The 25178-nt window shown below is 44.0% G+C and overlaps 1 protein-coding gene across 2 annotated transcripts in view; it reads left to right on the forward strand.

The window, feature by feature from the left end:
• Nucleotides 1–25178, forward strand: part of ABLIM1 (actin binding LIM protein 1) — a 264382-nt gene that overhangs the window by 235273 nt on the left and 3931 nt on the right. Inside the window, exons 13-20 of one of the 2 annotated variants that reach the window (XM_006879917.1) lie at nt 11783–11887; nt 13449–13496; nt 16608–16748; nt 18934–19025; nt 20245–20356; nt 21800–21864; nt 23275–23335; nt 23968–23975. In XM_006879917.1, the coding sequence (XP_006879979.1) occupies nt 11783–11887; nt 13449–13496; nt 16608–16748; nt 18934–19025; nt 20245–20356; nt 21800–21864; nt 23275–23335; nt 23968–23975 (632 nt within the window). The remainder of the gene's footprint in view (nt 1–11782; nt 11888–13448; nt 13497–16607; nt 16749–18933; nt 19026–20244; nt 20357–21799; nt 21865–23274; nt 23336–23967; nt 23976–25178) is intronic. The other variant, XM_006879918.1, reaches the window with a different exon arrangement.

The following is a 25178-nucleotide window of genomic DNA, read 5'->3' on the forward strand; positions in this document are numbered from 1 at the left end:
CCATGTCATATTGGGGTGGCATGGGGAACACAGAGGTTGTTTCAGGCATCCGCAGGAGTAGGCTGGTGGCCAGTCGGGTGGCTTTCCCCCAGAGGCCATGTACTTAATGAGCACTGGGAAGTCTGCTGCTGAGCCAATCATAACAGCTTTTGGAATGTTCCTGATTCTGTGTCATGCTGATTGGTGGAGTGTACATGTATAGGAAGGGTCAGGGGTGGCTTCATGTGCTTCGTGTAACTGGGAGATCAGCAGTTGGAATCCACCAGCTGTTCCAAAGAGAAAAGATGAATCATCTTGTCCTGCAAAGATTTACAGTGGCCTCATGGTAAGAAACTGTGGTGCAATTACAAAGGTACACAGTTTGAATGCACCAGCTGCTTTGCGGGAGAAAAATGGAGTCTCTTCCCATGCATTTTACTGTCTCTTAAGACCCATCGGAGGGTCAGCTATGTGTTGGTTCTGACTCAACAGCACAACAGCAACAAGACTGAATCTTAGAAACTTGGGGTTAGGGGGATTGCCTATAAATAGGAGTTGCCTCACCAGCAAAGCATATGAGTTTTTAATATGTTCAGCTGGGTATATGTTAATTCACCCCATCAATTAGCATCACACATATGCAGAAAAAAGTACAAGCCTGGTGGTGGTACAGTGACACTTGGCCACAAGCAAAAGGGCAACAGTTCAAACCCACCATCTGCTCTCTGGGTGAAGGATGTGGCACTCAGCTTCTGCAAAGAATCTCAGCCTTGGAAACCCCGCTCTGTCCTCTGGGGTTGCCCTGAGTTGCCATCAACTCCACAGCTGGGAGTCAAGTTTGGTGAGAGGAGTTATAGCCATTTATCTGCATTTTAAATTTATCCTTCTAACGTGGGGTCCTGACAAAATAAATTAGGTTTTTTTGAAACACCCCAAAGTATGCACTCCCCAAGTTCTAGATCTCAAATGATGAGTCAAGCCTTCTGTATGTGTTTGAACAGCCCATTCTTCTGAAATGACAGTTTGGCCTCTGCAATGCTAGCTCCCACTGCTTACTTTTTTAAATGCCTCTTCACTGCCCAGGGACAGGAACAGATCGTCCTGGGGGAAAGGGGGCACCCACAACAAACCAACAACAAAATCCCTAAACTTCCAGTGGGAGAAGGCAGCTTAAAAAAGAATCAGCCCTTGTGGGTTGATCCACATCTGAGGGAGTTTATGCCTTAGGCTGCTGCATTGCTTGGCAAAGGGCCAGCCTCTCTGGTGGTTCATTCCACCAGCTGATGGGCAATTTCCTCTGCTGTGACTTACAGCCATGAGAACTCACTGGAGGGTCAGTTATGAGTCACTTCCACTGATCACAGTGACTTTGACTTTACATAGAGAACTCCTTTTCAAATTTGTATAAGTGATTGTCATGTTTTAGTATGGTGGTGTTTGGTTGGTGTTTTTTTAACACGTGTTTCAGAGGGCTCTATTTTTTCAGGTGTTCCTTAAAAAAATAGCCCCAAGTGTCTAAATGCTGGCCCCAGTCCTGGCTTCCCAGTGACTGACTTTATTCTGACATAGACTATTCTGGAAATCGCTCCTCCTGACTGAAGCCTTTGGTTCTCCAAGAGTGAAACTGTGTGCTGAGCTGTTTGGAAATACCCCCCTCCTCTGCCTAACCCGCCTCCTTAACCCTTTTCCTTCCTCCTTTCAGACTCCTGATTAACAGGCCTTGCTAATTTCCGTGTTAATTTCTGTTCTTCTGTTCTGTCTCCTGCCCCGCCCGCCTCCCTGCGCAGAGCTGCGGTCTCCTGGTGTGCAGCGCTTGAGCTACCTGCGCACCAGCAGCCTCAGCTCCACCCACAACGACTCCCGCCCCAACTCCCCCTTCCGACACCACTTCATCCCCCATATCAAAGGTAAGGAGCCAGGCACCCTCGGCGCGCTGCCCTGCGTAGTGGAGATTTATTAGCACCTAGGAAGGCTAATAAGGTGTATCTCCGAGAGTCAGCACCCACCTCTCCGCATGCCTGCCGTGCGTCATGCCTGCACCCTTAGACGCCTTAGAACTGGCATGGCGCCTCTCTTAGGAGAAATATGTCACTTCTAAGGGCTTTCAGTGAAGAAACAGGAAGTTCATGAAAGAGGAGAATGGATACATATATATAGTCATTTTGGTTTTGTATCCTGCAAATGCAATATGCAACATTATAATTGGTTTGGTGGCCTTTTTTCAATCCCCTTCCCTGTGATTTTAATATGTGTTGTATCTCTACAAACACAACAGTATTTAGCTGCAAATATCCCAAAGCCGTCTTGATGGTGATAAGTTACTTAGCAGTATTAATTAATAAGGACAATACTTTTAAAACCATAGGAGGCTGAGGAATCAAGTTCATTGTTTATAACTTCAGTTTCTCTCCTTGAACCAATTCTTCCGTTTTGATTCACCTGATTCCCACAGGATGGCTTCGCCTTCTGTTTTCCCTTGCCTTTATGGGATAGAAAATTAGCCTGCCCGCTTCTCCCTCATTTCCTTTATGGTGTGCCCATGGCTTTCCTTATATCCTTAGGCTTCTGTGACAGTGCCACTCTATGTGCTGAGGAATCCGCCAAACCCTGAGAAGGTTATAAAGGAACCACAATTTAAAATAAGCATGAGCTCCCAGAGCAATGATAACTGCCCTCCCACTTCTTTGGACAAAATGAACCTGTAAAACCAGCTCTGAGAGGAAGCAGGAGGCAAACGCAGATGTTGCCCTGTATCTTAAAACTTTTCGAAAGGATTCAGACCATGTACTTCAATCAGTCACAGAACTAACATGCCCAAGGAGTAACCTAGATTTTCTTTCGTTTTCCCAAATTTTCACTTGAAGACTATACAAGTGATTTCCTTTTTCCTCAGTTGGCAACTGCATCCTAAAAACCCCAAATGTGCTATATTTATTGGTAGGGCCCTCTGGTGGCCTATCCTACTTGATAAGGAGTTGTGCTGCCAACCCAAAGCCAGGTAGTTCAAATCTCACAAGAGAAAGATGGGCCATCTTCTTTCTTCAATGCCATTTACAGCCTCAGAAAACCAGCTGAAGAGTCAGTTTTGATTTGATGGCAATGAGTTGAGGTTTTGAGTACTTTGTTACTTTATAAATCTACTCCTTGCACATCTTTCTGTGCTATGAAAATAGTACTACTGGGTAGCTCTGAAGACCTAGTGGCAAGAAGCTGCACTGCAATCCCAGAGGCATGTGGTTCGAATCCACCAGATGCTCTGCTGGAGAAGGAGGGACAGTTTTATCTTGTACCAGTCAGATCTGATTTGATGGTACACACACAATAATAATAATAATAATAAAATTTTTAAAAAGAAAATAATACTACTGATGTGCTTATTGAGGACATGCACCCTTTGCTGTTTTGTCTGTCTTTTCTCAGGAGGTGCAGCACTGTCTCAAATTTTTGGCAGATGATTGAAAATCTTATGAGAAATTATTCCCATTAGTATTTTGCAGAAAAATTTTTATTGTCTGAATTTTAAGATAAGCTTTTGAGGCTGTACATAAAACCAAAAGAAACTATTGAATAAATATCACAAGTATATAGTTTAAAGAGACTTTAACATAGAAGCACTTGGCCGAATTAAGAAGATTATGTCTGTTAGTTCTAATACAGTACAGGTTTTTTAAATTCATCAATATGTAAAGGCCCATGTTTTGTAATTCTGCTTCGTTGTTCAGAAAAGACACTTGTCACAGAATGAAAAATACCATGTGCCAGCAAAGTCGCATATACAATGTTTGTCCCAATATCTGTAGCTAACAATACCCTGTGTCTGCAAGCAGCCCAAGATAGGGAGCTTGTGTATTGTCTCCGTCAGTTACTTGTGTGACCTTGGCTTGCCCACTTAATGTTTTGTATGTCACCTTCCTCATCTGTAAGATAGGAGGGAAGATTCCTGTCTCCAGAGTGACCGTAGGTGTGAGAGGTGCAGCCCAGTGTAGGTCCTTGCTCTGTGTCCTGCCCTGATTGGCACCTCAGCGTGGGTGTTACTGCTCTGAGACACTTTGGATCACATCATCCCATTGCTCTTTGCTGTGAGGACTGTAAAGAAACACAGAGGGAGAGAAGGGAGCTGAGGCCACAATAAAGAGGGCTGGCTACGAGCTCACAACTAAGAATTGGCAGTAGTGGGGCCAGAACCCCGGTCCTCTTTCCCAGAAGAGTGCCTTTACAGTTGGCACCTGTGATTTTGTAGGGACCTCTGGTGGCTTAGTGATAAGAAGCTGTGCTGTCATCCCAAAGGTGCTCTGTTTGAACCTACCAGCTGCTCCGCAGCAGAAGGATGGGAGCAGTCTTTCCTCCTGTGTGCTTTGCTGCCTCTGAAAACTGGAGCTTTGAGTGGGTTCTGACTCAACAGTACATGGCAGCATATATATATATATAAAGTGTCATTTTATTTATTTATTTTTAATTTTTTATTTTTGTGTGAGTGTACCATCAAATTAGATCTGACTGGTACAGGAGGAGATTGTCCCTCCTTTCCCGGCAGAGCATCTGGTGGATTCGAACCGTGAGCCTCTGGGATTGTAGTTGCAGCTCCTTGCCACTAGGCCACTAGAGCTCCCCTAAAGTGTCATTTTAAAGCTGCTATTTCCTACCCCCTTTGAAGTAGAAAATGCATTCCTAGTAAGGTTAAGACAAACAGCTAGTTTTACATTTCCTTTCTTTAAATTATAAAAAGAACCCATTTTTACCCTTGAAGAAAAATTATCAAATGTTTATGAAAATTACAGTTGCTCTGTGTGCTCAAATACTGCGATATGAAAAACCTAGATAGGTATTATTTTCCGTTGTCAGCCCCAAGTTTGAAGTTTTTAGTAGTCACGTATTGTAGGCATTTAATCAAGAAAAATTAGCAAGACCAGGACTACACCCTTGAAAAGTTTAATAGAATCCACCCCTATTTCTTTTTACTGGACATAATGCTTCTGGTTGTATTAAGGAAGTTATGTGTTTTCAGATACAAAATAAAACATGCATAATAGCATATGCTTAGTGTTCAAGTCCGATGAGGTGTTTCATTAGACATAGAATAAATTCTGGAGAACTTGCACAAGAACACATGACTTAGCCCCCTCAATCTAGTCAAATGACTAAACAATCTCCAAAGAATTATCTCTTTGTTACATTATAACAAAATGAAATTTATACCCATTTTCAAGGCCTGGAAATTTCAGTATGCAGGGAATTTATGGCCATTGGAGAAACACAATTGAGATGTCTTCACATTGGGAAGCATCTTCAAGTATTTCCAGGCCCTTCTTTTGAGCATTTCCTTGTTATCCCGGAGGCTCATTATGTGATCTTGGGGGAGTTCTTTTTAAATTGAGTGCTGACTGGGGGACCCAGGGCAGGATGTCCATCTCAGGGGTTTGTAACTGAGCCCTCACTGTATGTATGAGGCCCTCTCCACTCTGACAGCCAGGAACCCAGCCTTGCACTGCCACGCCACTTCCTGGTCCTTATCTTTGATGCATGTCTGCTCAGGTCTTCTGCTTCTTAAACTAAGGATGCCTGCATGGGTCTAAGGCTGAAACTCACATCTCAGGGCTGTCTCTCGACTTTCTTTGCTTCTCCATCCATTTTGTGTAAAGTCCATCCTGTTTCTGGCTGTGTGTTTATTTTTGTTCTCTGACCTCGTTTGCAGACTTGTTCTCTGTAAGTATGTCATTGGTGGACCGTTTGGTCAAGTGCATGCCTAGAGATTCGGGGAAACGATTTCCACTTGGTGTTGGCTTTGTCTGAGCAGTGTTCCCTGAGTTCCTCTTCCTTCTCCTTTGAAATACCGTCAGCTGTTCCCCTCTGTGTCTGTGAAGTAGGAGCTGGGTTTGTGAGCAGGGGGCTACATATAGCCAGTCTCTGTGAATTAAAGCGGCCTCGTTTGGCCAACAAAATGAATTGCTGTGAAGTAAACAGATATTGGACATTTGCAAAAGAATGATATAGCTCCTATTGAAGATTTAGACCAAGAACTGGAGATAACGGAGACACGAAATGATAGCTACCGCCAATATCCTAGTGTCACTTATGATTTAGAATGTAAACACAGGGTCTAGAAGGTTCAGGGAGCTTTTGTGGGCGAATGATTAAGGAGTTCTGCTACCAAATCAAAGCACACAGTTTTAATCCACCAGCTGGGCCAAGGGATGAGCATGAGTAGTGGCCTCCCAAGCGTTTTACAGCCTCTGAAAACCCACTGGAGGGTCGGCTACGCTTGGTTCTGAGCTGATGGCAGTGGACCACAGGCAGCAGGGTTCTACGGGGATCCAGCAGGTTCCACAGCAGCCGTGTGTGCTCAGCTGTTCCCATTCTCTTGTCTCGGGATCAGTCACTGAAGCCCGTGGTTCACGGAGGAGCACGAGGACCCAGCATAGGAGGTCGTTAACTGCAGTGAGAATCCTGACACTGCTAGGGGCTGTTAGCTCCCAGGGACTAAAAGAAATGGCGTATTCAGCTGACAAGAGGTTGCAGATGAAAGTCAGGCAGTAAAGACACCAGGTTCTTGCCGGAATAAGAACTCCATCAGCCTGAGGAGGCCCAGTATGAGGACATGCTGACTTAGTGACTCTCGACGCACTATGTCCACACGTAACCACAGCAACAATGTGCCATGTACACAACTGGACTGTCACCGGAAAATGTCTTTCTCTGATCTGACAGTTGGTGATAATAAAGGTGGTGATGATACTCCCTAAATATGGTATTTCGTCTCATGCCTGAAACTTGTTTGATAAATTAAGCCCCCACCTCCCAAAAAAAAATATGTTTTTGAGTCCTCACCAGTTCTTTTCTGGCAGACTAGGGTTGGACATTTTGTTACTTATTAAAGAGCATATTTAAGGTAGAAGAGGGGGCGGGGGAACAAGGTAGAAGAGGGAAAAATGCTTTTGAGGATGGTCAGGAACTTTTAAGGATGCCAGGGAGCCCTAGCAGCACAGCTAACCAAAAGGTCAACAGTTTGAAGCCACCCGCCTTTTCCACGGGGGACAACGTGGCGTTCTGCTTCCGTAAGGACCTACAGCCTCTGCCACCTCCTGGTGGTGTGGGTGGGACACTTCTGCTTTCTCCTGTCCGTGACTGTGTGTGGGAGACAACTTCACAGCAGTGGCTTTGGGGTTGATTTTTTTTTCTCTCTTCTTAATACGAAAATGAATGACTTTGGTATCCCAAGGGCTTAGATTGAGGTACCTGGCAATGGTATCTATCAGGGACCATCCAATTGCATGGTCACTAAGATGGGTGTGTTTCCATGACTGTTTTTACCTGACATTTTAAGATGTTTGTTAAGATCATTTAAACGACTATAGGAGTATCAGTTAAAAGACTGTAAGAATTACAAGACTTATTATTATTATTTATTATTATTATTTTATTCCTAATAGCTGGAATAAGCAGTGGTTGTTGAAGATGAACAACTAAATAAAAACCATGAACTGTGCCCCCATCTCCCAACAGCCTTCAGCCAGGACTCACCGGGTGGGGATCAGACCCTTTGGTCGCCTCTCATAGCCTTCACCCCCTCCCCAGTGGAGATCCTCATTGATAGCCTCCATGGCTGGCTCTCAGAACCCAAAATCTTTGTGTACCTTGCCTGGAGGTATTTTTTTTACATCCATGACACTAGCTAATAATTATCAAAATGAACTTATTATCATTGCATCTCATTGGGAAGGAATAAACAAAACTGTGAAAATATGTTCCTGATATATCTGGGTTGGAGGGGAAGGGTGAAGGGTGAATGCCAGGAATAACAAGGTCCAGAAGCAGGAATGGTGGAAACCCATCCAAAGTCTTCATTAGACACCCTGGAGCCAGCAAGTTGAGATTCTAGGTCTTTTGAGAGTAGTAGTAGTAGTGGTGGTGGTGGTGGTTGTTGTTGTTCCTGTTGTTAGGTATGACTCATGGCCACCTGTGAACAGCGGATCTGAACCCTGTCCCATGCTGTCCTCACACCTCACACCTCCTGACACACTAGAACCCATTATGGTGGTCATTTTGTTAATCCACCTGGTTGAGGGTCTTTCTTTCCTTCCCCGACCCTCCACCCTTCCAAGCACCATGTCCCTCTCCAAGGAATAGCCTCTCCTAACAACATACCTTAAGTATGTGAGGCAAAGCTTCATCATCCTCGCCTCCAAAGAGCACTCCGGCTGCACCGTCTACAAGACATATCTGTTTGTTTTCTTGGCCGTCCATGTGATAGTCAGCTCTCTTCTCAAACCCCAGGCTCACAGGCAGCAATTTTTCTTCTGTCCCTATTCATTTGCAAGTAGCCCAGGAGCTTCTTGTCAAGTGAAACACTTAAACTGGAGGTGTGGGATTGCTTAGCTGTACCGTAAACTGTATCATAAACTGTAAGCTGTACCGTAGGAGTGCCTAAAGGCTCAGGGGTGCTGTTGTATTCCCATCATATGTGCAGGCACACCACAGAGATGCCGTGAGTTTGGTTCCTGACCACGGCAACAAAACAACACAAAAAAGAAAGCCACATGAACGTTTTGGTTTCCCTGTGAGCATAAAAAATACGTTTATGCCCTGTCCTAGGCGTTAAGTTTGCATCCGCTATCTTAGCTAACACCAGGGAGCTGGGCTGCTGACCTGCAGGCCCCGCGTCTCCGCTGATTTGAATCCACCAGCGGCTCTGGAGGGGAAAATGGGCAGTCTCTTCCTGTGCAGTTTACAGCCTCAGAAACTCAGTGGAGGGTTGCTTTTAACCGAGTGGCAGTTGAGTTTGTTATAAGTGTGTCATCATTGCTGTTAAGTACCATCGAGGTGAAGCTGACCCATAGCTGACCCTCCAGTGGGTTTTCAGAGGCAATAAATCACATGGGAGGAGGTTACCTATGTTTCGCCCATGGAGCAGTGGGTAGATTTGAACCGCATGCCTTCAGGTTAGCAGCACCTCTCCTTACCCCTAAGCCACCAGTGCTCTAAGCACACTATAGCATTCAGAAAATATTGCATATATTTTGAGAATTTCCAAAATGTGACCGAGACACACAGCAAGTACATGTCCAGTGCAAGATTGCCCCAAATGCAGTAAAAACTGTTGTGTCTGTGAAATACAGTGAAACAAAGGATTCCTGCACTGCTACCTGGCTTCCTTTAGTAAAGCTTTGAGAAAGGTTATGGCTAATCCTTGAGTGGCACTTGCTACATTAGGCCAGTATGGAGCAGCAAAATTGTTAACTGACTTCCGTCTGTCCTTCATGGACATGTATCGAGCACTACTGGGTCTTGACCAGGCGCTGTGCCCAGTACCAACAACATGTAGAGAAATGGACCCAAGTTCTAATTCATCCTTAGATTTTTAAACAGGTTTCCTTCTGACTGTACACACTCTTCCCTTGCTTGCTTCTCTTTGTACTTTTTATGTGATTTGTTGTTGTTTTTCACAGCGTGGACTAGTTAGTTTTGTTTTGGTTGTTTTGTTTTATTTTTTTATGGACTAGTTAATTTTGTTTTGGCTTTTATATACTGGTTTACTACAGGGTTCATATACATTCTTTTTCACACCGGATGGTGAAAAATAAGATACCTTTTTAAAAATTGTTGTTTACCATCAAATCAGAACTGATCCATGCTTTTCAGGGGGGAGAGCCTATCTTCCTCCCTTAGAGCAGCTAGTGGATTTGAACCACATGCCTTTGGGATTGCAGCAAACTTCTTACCACTAGGCCACCAGAGCTCCCAGAGCTTCTCACTAAATCACCACCATCCTTTTTAAATGCTAATAAATATATAATTTAAAGAGCAAAATCGACATTACAACATACTTGAAACTGGTTTAAAAAAATTGTATTATTTTTTAGGTGTACCGTCAAATCAGATCTGACTGGTACAGGAAGAGATTGTCCCCTCCTTCTCCAGCAGAGCATCTGGTGGATTTGAACTGCGTACTTCTGGGATAGAAGTGCAGTTGGTGGTTTAAAAAAATTGACTCTTACAAGAGATAAGATAGAGGCATTGCAACACCAAGACGAAAAGCCAGTAATTAAAATTGGAGCCCATGTTCGGAATATCTTATAGCCCAGTGTACAAATTTGTGCTCCAGTTACATGCGCGCACACACACACACACACACACACACACTCTCTCTCTGTCTGTGACACCCACATACATAACAGGAGACAGATTAGAACTCTATCAAGATGCTGTTTTAAAACTAGCAACTAGGATTTTTCATATTTTTGCTAACCGTGTGTAGAACTATTTGACTTGAACAAATGGGCTAAGATGAAGATCTATGACTTTTAAAAATCAAAAGCCCCAGTAGCCTGGCTTGTGGGGAGTTGTGTTGCTAACCAAAGCCTGTGACTCTTTGTAAATTCACATTCACCAGCAGCTCCTGTGGCAGAAAGATGCATAATCTCCTCCCTTGCAAATTATAGCCTCAGAAAAACCCACCGGAGGGTCAGCTGTGAGTGGTTTCAGGTTCAGTGGCAGTGCCTTTGAGGGCATTAAAAAAGAGAAATGAATGAAACGTCATAAAAATTTAAAACTTTTGGGCTTCAGAGGACTCCATGGGATGGGGTGGAAGAAAATAGTTGCAAGCCTTATATCCAGTAAGGGACTTGTATACATATTTTAAAAACTCCTGCAAACCAATGATAAAACAAGTGGAATTACACGTTCATTAACTTGCAACAGGCCCGTTTCCCTTTGGTGTAGTCTTCAGATAGGATGGCTGCCCACAATTAGAGGCACATCCCTTCCCACTTTTGTGCAAGCAGCAGGGGATCCCTGCCGTTCTGACAAGGAAGTGGCTGTCAGGGCCTGCAAAGCTTTTGTGCAAGCCCTCACTCTCCTTTGCAGCCCATGCACAGTGGTCCAGCCTGCTGGTCCCCACCACCAAGGCCCAGCCCACCTCCTTTCATGTAACTGCCGTGAGCCTCTGTCCACTCACCCACCTGTGAACTTACTCTTTCACACCCCGCTCAAGTGTAGCAGCCTCGATGTGTCTTTCTTAAAGAACACGTGGATCCTTTATCTGAGCTACATAGCACCTTCCGTGTTCCTCCGAGTACCAGTTACACAGCTTGATGGTTGTTTTTCTAAAATCTGTCTCCATAGACTCAGCGACGCCCAAAGGCAGGGCGTCTTATCCTCAGAAGTAAGTAGCTAGCTCGCTCATTTGCTGTGGGTAGGACCTCCTCTTTAAAGGGAAAAGCGGGGAGAAGTGTAAGTGGTCCCAGTGAACCGCAGAGAAGGGTTCTGAGTGTCGTGTGTATTTCAAAGTACAGAATTCAGAAACATGTTGCAACAAAGCCATTTTCTGTGACTCAGGGCAAGGACCGGGTGACCCTGCAGGTCCCCAGACCTGGCCTTCAGTTCAGAGAAACCCATGTCAGTTGCCAGCCTGGGAGTGAGGGTGGCTGGACTTGCCTGGCTCGCCCCATGCCATGCTCGTGACTTAACCATTTGACAGCCGCTCCTGGGTCATGAGCCAGCGAGTGTCCTTTTCTTTGATTCTCCTCTCCATCTGATTGGTTTGCCGCTCGCTCACAGCCTCCAACCGCATGCCATTGCAATGACGCCTCTGACTGCTGACGCTTGGAACCTGATTCTACCTCATGGCCAGTCTCTCTCTGGGGAATCTGAAGCCAGTATCGCCCTGGCGAGCTGCGTGGATGACCTGATTCCGTTTCTTCTGCCTCTCCCTCCCACTGTGTTGTCTTGGATTTTGATGATGCTGGCTGTGGTGTCTTCCTTGCTCTCCCTCTCTCTCATTTTGTTTTCTCCATTCTTCTCATTGGAGGCAACGAGCCGTCCAGCGGCCGGAACTCCCCTCTCCCTTACCGGCCAGACAGCCGCCCTCTCACTCCAACTTACGCTCAGACCCCTAAACACTTCCATGTTCCAGGTAGGAGCTGACCCAGTCTGCGTCTTGGTGTCCCGTCACCGTGTAGAATGTAGCCTGTAACCTCTGTCTCGTCTCCATCACTCATGCTGTTTCAAGGGGGATGCACAGAGTTGACAAACCCTAAATTGCAGGATCTGACCCAGGGGGCTTTTTATCGAGTTTCGTGCAGGAAAAGCCAACATCATATTCAAAGTCTAGACTTTTCTGATATTTTTTTTAAGTGGGTGCGGGCACGAGAAAAGAGGAGGAGCTAAGTGGTTTTATTTCCTTTATACTCATTTTTTTAACTTTATTTTGAAGTTAGTGCTTTTTTTAAGGTAGCACTGTGGCTTAATGCCTCTCATCTTGAGGATTGAACCCCAGTACTGCCTGAGAGGATTTTTCTATTTCTCATTGCTCCCCCAGTGTGGGGATGTCGTCCAGGGATTTTTCTTTTTCAGAAAAGCGTAAAACTGAATTGGTGGTCTTCCTGCAGAGATACCTTGCAATTTAGGCGTGATGCTGCCCGCTTTGTTCTCGGTCATAAGCATTTGCCACCACGGAACAGTCTTCTGCCATCAGGAACTGGGAGAATCTGAGCCCATCAATAATCTCATGTTTTATGTCAGCTCAATTTGTGAGGGTAGAATGTGACACCTCAGAGGCCATGGTGTTGGTTTTTATCCACCAGAAATACCTTGTTTGGCTTCTTTTAGCTACTGAAAGTCCTTTGATAAATTACCTGGTCTGTTAATGATCATATTCCTATTTGGAATCTGTAAGAATTTTTCTCTTTTGCACTCTAAATTTAATGAAAGGAAGTCAAAAAGCCAATGAAATTTGGCTTTGCTTTTGTATTGCCTTTAAAAAAATACTTGAATCTACTTGAATCTGGAACATCGAATTTCTTTATTTGCTTTTTTTTTCATCTTTAATGCTCCAACATATAGTCCTGTTCCCATGACTCTTAAGGAAACAGAACATGGAAATGGGAATAGTATTTAACATCTCTTTACTTTGTCTAATTTGGCTTAAACCAGGTAGGAGTTTTTTAGCATCCCGTCAGCACATTGGGCTAGCCTGCACATAAATAGCCTTTTTCTGTGTTTTAGAAATATGCTCTTAATTTTACTACATTGCTTTTCCCTATTTCATTCGTTAGTTGAGAAGTAAATTGAGCCACCAGGGGCTTCTGGGAGCTCAATTTCTAGACAGTAGCAATTTGGGGATTTATCCTCAAACTGGTTATGTCTTCCTCACTGTCAGATTCCCTGCCCTGCTTGTATTTCTTCCTGGTCTTCAGTGAGGTGTGTATTTTAAATAAATGGCTCGTGAATTATTTATGTGTCTGTATCTACCAAGATGTATTACAAAGGCTTCCACATCACTTGTCTGTAGTAATTTGCTCATCTCTGTAATTTTTTTTTCCTTTCCAGTAAATGCGATCTTTGTAATACATGTTTATTTTCTGGGTTCTTTTTATCGAAGAGCCTTCAGTTTGATTAGCCCCCTGGTTGTTCTGGTTTTGCCTTCCGTAAACTGGTTCTCATATTCACACATCTTTGCTTTTTCATTTCCACAGATCAAGGGATCAACATTTACCGAAAGCCACCCATCTACAAACAGCATGGTAAAACTCGCCCCCCACCTCCCTCTGCTTAGCTTTCAGTATCCCAGTCCGCCGACCTCTTCCTCTTTGCTACCCTCAGACCTGCTTCACTGCTGCTTCTCTTGAGAAACACAGGGGCAGGCTGTGCTTGTACAGTTGCTGGTGATGCCGCAGTTAAGCACTCGGCTGCCATCCGAAAGGTCAGCAGTTCGAACTCACCAGCTGCTTCTGAAGGGAGAAAAACTACGTGTCAGTCTATTCCATAAAGATATACAGCCTAGGAAATGCTGGGGGGCAGTTCCAATCCAGCCTGTAGGATCACGGAGTCAGAATTGACTGGACAGTTAGATGCAGGTGTCATGAGATTTCTTTTTCTAGGTGGAGAACAGTTATAAGACTTATAACCTATTTCTGAGTCCAAGAATCCATACATCATTCTTTTCAGAAAGAGAACCCAGTGGGTTCCAAACTAACAAGTCTTTTCTTCTATCAAATAGTCTAATCAACCTCAATAGTCACTTTGAAATGTCAGTTAGTGTGACTCACGACAGCTAAACCCCTAAAAAAGCAATTTGACTCATTCGTTATGTGACTATGCCCTGTTTTCTCTTTGGGGGGGTGTGTCACCGTGCCAGCCACACCCCACACTGCAGTGGACAGGACAAAACTGAAGCAGAGTCCCAACCCTGTTCATAGCTCTTTTCCTAAGTGGCACTGCGATGTCACAGACATGGCCTTTCTGTGCCTCAGTTTCCTCATCTAAAATCCAGTGAGTGACAGCAATTCATCTCTGAAAATCCTTGCCGACTACATGTCACCACAATGGATTTATAACCTTATTTCCCATTGCCAAGAATATAGAATTTTTAGGAAATCATATCGCTTTATGTAGAGCACATTTGCTCTCACCAGTACTGCGTCTCTAAGGGGCTCAACCCACCACAGATCTCTGTGAGGAGAGAGCAAACAGAGGCTGGTGCATGGGTAATGCCAAAAAAAACTGTGCATAAGTTGTGCCTGGAAATTTGAAGGCTCCCTTTAGAATCCAGTTGACACTCATGAGTCCTTAATGTATATATAGCATAAAATGTAAATAAAGTTGAAAATAGACCAAAAAAAAAAACTTTAGGCCAAAATTCTAGCCAAAGGAAAAAACTTATACTGTGATTCTAGAACTATCAGTTTATTTTGTTTTCTTGTCTTTTTTTTTCTTTTTGAGGTTTTATACCATGTGCTTGCTTTTTTAAGTTTGTTAACATTGTTTTTGTTTGTTTTTTTATGGTTTAATGTCTTCCCATCCACTCATTAACATGTGAATGTTTAACTAACTACTGACTTCACCAATTCTAATGCGTAAGTACTGTTTGAAGTCTTTCTTGATTTGATTTGATTTTTTGATTTAAGAATAAGCTTCTCAGGATTTGGCTTATCCATTTAGAGACTTTTTTAAAAAAGTCTAAAATCAAGAGGTCCTGCCTGTAAGCAGAAATGATCCAATAATTAAACTTTAAAGAGACTAGTAAATGCTTCATTTTGGGCTTCTTTTCATGAAATTTGATTGAAGTCTTTACTTTTAGTTTCTTATCAGTAATTAAGCCTAGCTAGAGCCATGTCTTCAAAGATTGTTCTGTATAAAATCAGGTCCCTGAAAAAGAAGTACAGTTAAAGAGAGTTAAGTAGAGAAATAGAATTCCCAAGCTCACAGTGCCTGTGCGCTGAGGCATTTGGGAAATGCTCAATGTTTTTCAGAAGTCACACGTTTTTAAAAACACAGTATTTCTCAGGCTTCAGTGTTCTGAGGTGGAGTATGCAGTGTGTCCCAAGCTGAAATGTATCTCATGAGATTGATGTCCAGAGAAAAACTGCTCCCTTCCTGACCAGCCGTTTACTGTGACATGGAGCTGAAGGGTCAGAAAGATATTTCCAGATACAAAAAAAAAAAGTGAATGTAAAACTATCTTGATCCACAGGGAAAAGTTTTATTTGCTGCATTATATTGTGATATGTTTATTAGCATTCCAGGCCATTCCAGTGTCGTAAAGTTAGTGGGAATTGGAGACCGCCCTTTTCACCTGATTTAGAGTTCTCCAGCTCTGCATTTATGAATCTGGTGAGGCAATGGTTAAAGCACTCAGCTACTAACCCAAAGGTTGACAGTTCAAGCCCACCAGCCCCTCTATAAGAGAATGAAGTGGCAATCTGTTTTTGTAAGGATTTACAGCCCTGGAAATTCAATGGTAGAGTCACTGTGAATCAGAAGTGACTCGTTAATAACTGATTTGGGTGTTTCCAGGGACCTCTGTGATTGTATTTGGGCTCTAAGCCAATCTGTCACCCCTACCCTCTAAGTAGAGCCCTTAAGAACTCTTTTGGCTAATGGTTGCTGGTAGTGTGATTTTTATTGTTTTACTGTCAAATGATGCACTTATACATGCAGACCCTTAAACACAAAATCAGGAGGCAAATGCAAATCACAGGGCTGTGCTGAATTCCTGCAAACTAAACTGGAGTTTCCAGTTCCTGCTTCTCCTTGAGCTCAAGGGCACATCTGCAGTCTATAAGACTGAAAATGAACTTGACTGTTACACCTGTGGCTTCTTGCCAAAAGGATATGCAAAGCCAGCCAGCCCTCTAATAATTAGCAAATGCAGTCGAGGGACAGTGTTATGCTTTTAATTTAGCTCTTTAATTTCCATTTGCTAATTTGAATTTCTAATTCCTCTGGAAGGGTGTTAGCCAGCAGAGCTTTCTATGATAGTAGACATTTTTCTGTAACTGCCTGCTGGTCACCTGTGGTTACTAAACCCTGGATTGTCTGTGTAGCTTGTGTAACCCAGGAGCAGCATTTGACATTGTAAGGGCTTTAAGTGAAATAGCCACTCGGAGCTGGTATTGGAGCTAGGAGAGTAAGGTTTATCTGATATGGAACAGATGTGCAGAAGGGCTTTGCTTCTGACTGGAAGGAAGGAAAAGGAGTTGAGTTGCCACTGGGCTCCACCCCAGGACCAAGGAGTAGCGATGATGGTGAGCAATGGATGTTGTCAGGGAACAAACCTTCCTGTGCTGAGTGGCACTGGACCACACTGCCTTGCAGAACACAGCTAAGCTCCCCTGGTTCCCACCTAGATGCAGCTGCCCTGGCAGCCCAGAGCAAGTCTTCAGAAGACATCATCAAGTTTTCCAAGTTCCCAGCAGCCCAGGCTCCAGACCCCAACGAAATACCAAAGATTGAGACGGACCACTGGCCAGGTCCCCCCTCACTTGCTGCCAGAGGTATGCAACCCTTACTGCTACGTCAGACAGATTTCTAGGAGAGCTCAGTGAAATTCCTGAAGTGTGCAAGACAGTGTTTATGATTACAAGGACTTTAAAACTAAAAGATGGAGAGGTAGAGCCATGGGGGAGGGGAAATCTAATGTGATGGTAACTTGTATGCAGAGGTCTTAGGTTATAAAACCACACCCATCAGGGCTGTGTTCTAACCAAACCCATGAGCCTCAGGGCTGGTCTAAAACAGATGGTTTGCGGGGGACTCTCTGAGTGATGATGCAAAACTAGTGGCTTTTTAACCTATTTGGATGAACACCTCAGAACACGGACCTCGCACCGTGTCATTGGAGGCTGGATGGGTGAATTTATTGAGTCTTCATACAAGGAAGACTGCATCCCGTGAAATTTGTTTTAGACTAAGTCCAGGCTTTAGTTCCATTTCTCTTTAACAACCAGTCTTAACATTGAAGTGCTTTCACTTTTCTTGCAAGATCACATTCTTGGCTAAGAAGGGTCACCACAGTGTAGGGAGCACTCTGAACCACGACTTGGGTGAAGTTCTGCAGTTTTTGTCTCTCATCTCCACGAATCCTGTGCTATATTGTCACACACTTGGGCTGCTTCATTCTTTGCTTTAAACCATGGATTTATGCCATAAAATGTGTCTGTGTCTTCACTGTCTCAGGAGTAAGGGCACCACCTGACCTAAGAAAGATGTGTCAGCAAACACGAGCTAATACAGCAACGTGAGTGAGCAGGCCTCACAAAGACAGCACGGTCTGATGATCCCATTTCTGTTAACAATCCTAAAGAGCCTTCAATTTTCCAAAACATCCAGATTTTCGTCATCACACTCCATCTCACCAAGAGCTTTGGGGGTATCTTTTCCAAGAAACATAAATTGATTTGGAAGCAAGTCCCATTTTCAAAGACTTGAAGGAAAACCCATGTCTTTGGTCCGTTACTCACCATAGGCTGAGGGTTCCGTTGACTTGAGGTTTGGTTCATTCTTGCCCACACGTGGGTAGTAATTCTTGTGAGCGTAGGCCAAAGAGAGAAAATTCAGACGACATTTATGATGGTTAGAACTGAGGCAGCCATCAATTTTTCTTCCCTAATCTATGTCCTTCAGTAAGTTCTTGTGACCCCTAGTTTCTGGTTCAATCTTGTTTAGTGGAGAAAGAAGAGTAACTCAACTTTGGGGCCACTTGGGCAGGGACAAGGAGAATTTAAAAAATTCCTTTTTAAAACCATTATCTCGGAATAGTTTCAAATCCTCCAAGGTCCTAATATGTGAAACATTCAGGAACCATTAATCAAAGTGATAAAAACTAAGGCTATTCATTGACATTTATTTTGATTAGATTAGCAAACTTTCCTGTTTCCTTGCACAGCCAGCTTAACCCAAGCAATTTAGGGGGAAAATAATGATCCTAATCCTTCCAGCTATTCAGACAGATTCCTTCTGACCCCTTGCCTGTCTTGTTGCCAGGAAGCTCAAAATTTACACATGATTTGCTATAGTGACCCAATTAAGTAACTTTAAAGCTAGACTATTAGTATAAAATTCCTTTTTTTTTTGACCATTTTATTCAAAGGATTAAGAAAAAAGAAATATTAGAGACTTATCCCTTAAAAGCAAAAGGCATTTTTGTTAATTAATAACATCACCTTGTTATATGTAAACCCTTAAGATTAAGAAAAATGGACTTTAAAAGAGAAAGACTTAAAAATGTGTCTCAGGAAACAGACCATCACAGCTACTTGATGTATTTGTAGATGAATTTCAATTCCTCACTCTTTTAAATTGGCGTCAGGGAAATAAAAGACAGACTATAGATAGACCTCCAGTGAGCCTGACCAGTAGTTTATGTGATAACTTATATGCTGCTAATCACAAAAGCCAGGCAAGTTCTGATTGAGCAGGCCAGTGGTCTCAAAGCCACAGTTGGTCCCTGTCTCACACCATACATTGAACTGGCTTGTTACACAGGCTCATTCTCTCTAGAAACCAGCCAGTTGTCCTCCGCCGGTGGTGGGAACTTTCTACCCTTCTGTCTTTCCCTTCACAACGTTAGAGGCCATGGCTGACTTAGCCAACTTAACAACCTGAGCACGGGAGGACTAGTCCATTAAGATTCCCTTGTGGTGGGGCTGATGTGAGAGGTTGTTTTTGCTGTGGAACTAGGAACTGATACGAGACGCAGATCTAGTGGCAGAGAGGAAGATGAGGAAGAACTTCTGCGGCGCCGACAGCTCCAAGAAGAGCAATTGATGAAGGTTTGTGCACGAACTCCCTTGCTGCTGCCTCCCCTACACTTCCGTTCTGTGTCTTTGGAATGTCTACTGGGTGCAGATCACTGAGACGAACAAGAGGTGGTCCTGCCCTCAAGGAGCCTGCAGTGTGGTGGGCGAGATAAGACAGGTATCTAGGAACTGTAGTAGGACAGTGTCCAGTGGGTTCTGGAGGAGAAGACATTGACGCCAGAGACTAAAGGGACACGGTGTACTTGGGTGAGAAGTGGGAGAGTATGTGAAGCATGTATGAGCTTGTTTAAGTACATGTGTGGAAAGGATGTTTACGGGCCAGGTAGGCCCAGCCTGAGACTCGGGTAAGATGAGAAGGACAAGATTTCTTTCCAAAGTCCCGCCTGCTCTGTTGTTAGAATCCCTTTGGGGTTGAGCATTTCTCCAAGTCTTTCCCAAAGAGGAGAAGGGCCTTGCATGTCTTTCTGGGCCAGGAGAAAAGGGACAGCCCCTAGAAGCTCTCCACATACTCTCCCAACCATAGCATGGGCTCTGTAGAATTTAGAAGACCAAAGAAGGCTAGCCACTTAGAGCCAGGACTGGAGGGAGAAGACAGTAAACTACCATGGAGGCGCTGTTGAAGCTGTGGGCATGAGAGTTTCTGAAGACCTGTAATTACATGGAGACACGCACATGATGTTTGTTACATACAAGGAGGATAGTCTTCACTCCTTGCATGATTCCAACTTTGTAAAATATTGTAGGTAGAGGAATCCTGGGTGGTGCTTATCTCTGAGTTATTATTAATTATGAATTAGTTGCTCCACTTCTCTAGTTTCCAGAGACTGTACAAAAGGCATGTGCTGCTTTTTTCTTTTGTTTTTAAACAAATCACTGTAATTTCATTTTAAAGGCTGCCGTGCCTGCCTCCCTCACCTCCACATGTCACATCAAAACCTCTCACATAATCTCTGAGTTCCTGAGGTCACCGGCTGGCAGTTTGAGGGAGAGGAAGACAGGGAAGATAGAGGATATTCTTTGGACAACCTGGCTGAGAGAAATCGAGCCTTGAAATGGCTAAGAGGGGGACAGGGTCAAAAACCTGTGCTGCCTCTTGAGGAATCCCACAGGCCCCAGACTCCTCCTGAACCACGACCTCCTTCCTTGTGACAATCTACAGCGGAAACTGCATCTTCGTGAAAGTAATGGCACACTTGACTTTTTTCACTTTTTGTTTTTCCTCTGTGCCTAGCTCAACTCAGGCCTGGGGCAGTTGATACTGAAAGAAGAGATGGAGAGGGAGAAGGAGAGCCGGGAAAGGGCCGCTCTCCTAGCCAGTCGCTATGATTCTCCCATCAACTCAGGTGAGAGGCAGATTCATCGTCTTCCCCAGCCAAGAGGAGGCTGCCCACGTGCAAGGAGCCAGCGTTGGCTCTCAGGAGAGGCAGGACCACGTCCGCTGCCACCCACAGAGTGGCCTACAGAAAGGGGAGCGAGGAAGCCCATTTTCTATAACAGGCTTCAATTTATGTGCATGCTATACTTCTTCCTTCCAAGTGGTATTTCCTTCCTGCTGCTTGGAGGAGCTTAAAAATGAGGAACCTCTCCCGCATGATAGAACTCCCTTCTAGAACAAACATCTTAGAGGGAAGCAGCCCAAAGGAGATCTCTGTGGATCTCTGTTCATTGCAAGACAGAAAGTCAGCCTCCCCCCAAGTGATGTACAGCCTCAAAAACCCAGTGGAGGGTCAGCTATTAGTTGGTTTTGATTTGATGGTACTGAGGGGGGTTTTTTCATAGAGAACAGAGGGTCTGTGCAGGGTTTCTCCTAGAGAGAGCATAAGCAAGACGTTTCCAAGGCATTGTGGACTCACAGTTGTACATTCAGTACACAATCTGAGGACCAGTGATTTTGTTCTTAACACTTTTGAAGCAAATTACAGAACCAGTAGCTTGAAAGAGTCTATCAGTGTATTTCGTTCTTTTCGTATTTGTCAGAAAGCGTTCAGGTGGCATAATGTGTTGGGTGTTGTGTAGCTAGCTAAAAGGTGTGCATTTCAAATCCACCAGCTGTTTTGGAGGAGAAAGGTGGGCAGTCTCCTCCTGTAAAGACAGACAGACTCAGAAACCCAGTGGAGGGACGCCATGAGTTAAAATCCACTCAGTGACCAGGAGGATGGTTGGGTTTTACATTCGTCACAAACCAGTTCTCTCTTCACCCAGATCTTTTCTCCTGTGTTCTGAATCATCAGCATGCTTTTCTGTCCAATGAGTGCCTTTCAGGTTTTATTAGTATTTAGAGCATGCAAGAACTCAAAACTCACTGCTGCCAACTCAGCTGATCCTTCATCGGGTTTCCAAGGTTGTCCTTTGCATGGGAAGAGATTTTGCCCGTCTTTCTCCTGTGAAGCAGCTGGTAGATTTGAACTGCCTGCCTTTGGGTTGGCAGCCAAACCCTCTATCAGCCACCAGACTTCCCTAATGATTGTACTTCTAGGCTTGTAGTGAGGAGTCAAAGAGATAAAGCCTGCCGAGCACGTAGGTGTGTTCTGAAATCTTAGGAAACAGTTTGTCTCAGGTACAATGCACTGCGTTCCTCACTGTTCTTGAGTACCATCTCTGATCACCCATTCCTGGAAGCACTCAGGTACAGTGATGCTTGAGAACACTTGAGCCCGATATTATTTAAGCAATCTATTTAAAAACTGCCGTTCTGCAAAGTGAATTAACAGCACCAAATTTGCATTGGCAACTCAGACTTCTAGATTCTTGACTTCTTAGCAATTGATTTGTTTCCCCCCATTCAGTGTCTCATGCTCCATCATCGAAAACCTCGTCCCTCCCAGGCTATGGCAAAAATGGACTCCATCGGGTAAGTTCCTGTTATTTTTTTATTAATAGTAATTTTTTTAAATTTAGTTTGTTTATTTTTCATTTCAATGAACATCTACAGAGATTTTGGAATTCCATTCATTCATTGTTGCACCCTTCTCCCTGCACAAACCCCTCCCCCCTCCCCCAATAGTAATTTTTTTAAGTGTGATTTTTAACTAAAGTTTAAAGTTGGATTTTCATTCATTCATTGTTGCACATTTTGGTTAAATTCCTTTTAATCTTGAAATAGTCATGTTGTTTGTGGCTCTAGTTAATTATTTCTGTGACATTTCCATCCCCAGTCCTGTATGACGTCATGGCATGTTATCTGACTCAATCTAACTTTTTTATATTATTGCTGAAATGTCATGCATTTATAATCAAGGAAAAGCAATTACTTCAGTCAATATCTGTGCTGTGAAGAGAAATAGGAACATCTGGTATGTCCTCCCTACAAAAAGTAGAACAAACACAACTGTGTAATTAAGTTGTTGTTAAGCCGCATCTATGCGTAAGACTCATAGCAACCCAAGAACAACAGATCTAAACCCTGACCTATTCTTTATTATCTGCAGAAAATACCCACTTACCAACAACATCTTGTACAGTGACATTAGATGGTCTATGAAAGGCAAAGATTTAATAGTAATAAAAGACAAATTAGGCAACATCTAATCAATTCCAACTTACAGCAATCTGGTATTTGCGAGAACTACCTCCTAGAATTTTCTGGGCTGTAGTCTTTACAGAAGCAAACCACCAAGTCTCTCCCAAGGAGCCCCTGAGAGGGTTCCACCTACCAAGCTTTCAGCTAGCAGCTGCTCATTCAGCCTTTGTGCTTCCAGAGGTCCTTGTTTGCATTATTATAATTATGTGAGCTTGACTAGGATCATTGTTAGGGCCCAAGAATGAATTAGGACGACTGACAAAGAACTGATGCATTTGAATTGTAATTTGGGCAGAGAGTATTGAACTGCCCCAAAAAAACACCCAAACAAATCTGGCTTGGAGGAAGTACAGCCCTTAATCTTCAAAGGCAAAGATACTTTGGCAAGATGTAAAATTGCTTGTTGTCCAGCGGGACCACGTGTCTTTCTCCCTGGAAAGAGGCATCATCCTCAGAAAGATGGGTGGTCAGATAAGAAGATGAAGACACCCCCCCCTCCCCATGGTGGATTGACACAGGCTGTTACAATGGGCTTATTCACAGCAGAGGTTGTGAGGATGGCCTGGGATTGGGCAGGGTTTTGGTCTGTTGCTATGACTTGGAGTTGATGACGCCTAACAACCACCACCACCAGAATTTCACTTGGAAAGAAAGAATTGTTAGAATTTCATTTCCTGTCACCTGACTCCAAAGTGGTTGCCACTGTGCCGGGTGTCCACTCATGTGTTTTCCTTCTTGCAGCCTGTCTCCACCGACTTTGCTCAGTACAACAGCTACGGGGACGTCAGTGGTGGAGTCCGAGGTGAGTCTCAGAGGCCAGGCTGTTGACTGACATTGGCTGTAGTCTCCCTTTATGGCCAAGGTCCACGAAAGGCAACGTATCATCACGTATATTGGCTGTGCTGATGCTGCTGTGCCTCCTCGTAGGAGTTAACAGTTAAATAACATTTCAAAGGTCAGTGATGAAATAAAACCATGAAAAGAGAGTGTGCAAGAAGTGCTTATTGTCGCTACTGTGCACTGAACAAGCTATGAGATTCCTGGAGGGAGAGCGGGGAACAAGACTTGGCCCTTACTCTTGTCATTTGTATGGACTCAGGCAAGACACAATGGTAGCATGTGCCCTTCAAAATGCATGGCCTCTGAGAGTATCAGTGTGATAAATGGAGATGTAGAGAGAAGGAAGAAACACTTCTGGTTGTCAGGGAAAGCTTCCAGGAGAAAGAAAGGGATGGTTTAACTGATGACCAAAAATGGAGCCGGCTTAAAGGAGGTAGATGAGACAGTACTTAGAAATTCAGGGCAAGGAGAAAATGTGATCCACTGGGGGACCATGTTCGAAATGACAGTAGAAGCTGATTTTTCTACTAAGTTTCTTGTGCTCTTCTACAGTCCTGCCCTTATGATTTTTCTTTTTTTTCCTTTCCTTTCCAGACTACCAGGTATGGAACACATGGTCTTTCTTGAGTTGGCCACACCAGCAGAACACCATCTATCGGTCAATCCAGATGCGTATCGTTTCTGTAGAGAAGGGTTTCTCTTGAGAAAATGCTTATGTTGGTTGATCCATCTAATCCTATGCTCGTGGCCATGGAGAGGAAACAGGCCTGGTGCTTGACTGAAGTTGTCCCTGCATGCTGTGGGGATAGGAGCCAGGCCAGGCCTGAAAGGCTCCCTTGCTCTGGCCTTGAGGGGTTCTTTGTCGAGTAGAAGTGGACCAGCATCAAAGATCTGTCTACGGTTCTGTTTTTCCTTCTTAATGACCTCTCAGAGTTTTAGCTCCTCCCCTTCCTTGCCTGGTCCCATATGAAGATAAACTCATATATGTATGACGGAAGAATGAACAGTTTATTCTAGTACCTGAGTAAACTCTAGTTTGCTCTACGCTTTCTTCCTATAATCCAAACCTTATAAACTCATGACTAAGGTGCATCTGATCCAGGACATGGTCTTTGCCATGACTTGCTATGCATCAGAAAGCTGGACAATGACTAGGGAGGATAGAAGGAGACTTAATGCCTTTGAGCTGTAGTATGGAGAAGAGTATTGCATATACCTGGACTGCTAGGAGAATAAACAAGTTCATCCTTGAGAGAGTGAAGCCAGGCTCCTCCTTGGAGGCAAGGATTCTGAAGCTTCGTCTGCCATACATTGGGCATGTTGCAAGGCAGGATCAGTCCTTGGAGAGGGACGTCATGCTTGGGAGGGTGGAGGGTCAGCGGATGAGATGAAGTGGATTGATTCAGTGACTGGGGTAATGGGGATAGGTGTGTCAGAGACAATATAAGATTGGCAAAGGATAGAGCAGGGATTAGGGCTGTTGTACATAGGGTCACTATGAGTTGCAGGCGACTAGACAGCATGTAACAACAGCAACAAATCATGATAGAGACCAAGAAGAGGGCAATGTCCAAAGAAAGCGAGAGACAAAAAGTAGCTATAGGCTTGGCAGACTTTTTCGTGTACCGCATACTTCTATACATGGAGCCCTGTGTTCCGAAATTAGTCAAAAGCTATTAAAGGAGGGCTTCCCACAACTCGGTATGAAGGAGCATGGTTCCTGCTCTTCAGCAAGAATATCATTTTAAAAATCACTTGGGAATCAAGCTGGCACATCTCTGTTATGGTGGTGGTAGTGGTGGTGG

Source organism: Elephantulus edwardii, unplaced genomic scaffold (assembly GCF_000299155.1).
Source record: "Elephantulus edwardii isolate Elephantulus edwardi_28Jun2011 unplaced genomic scaffold, EleEdw1.0 scaffold00006, whole genome shotgun sequence".
NCBI classification, from domain to species: domain Eukaryota; kingdom Metazoa; phylum Chordata; class Mammalia; order Macroscelidea; family Macroscelididae; genus Elephantulus; species Elephantulus edwardii.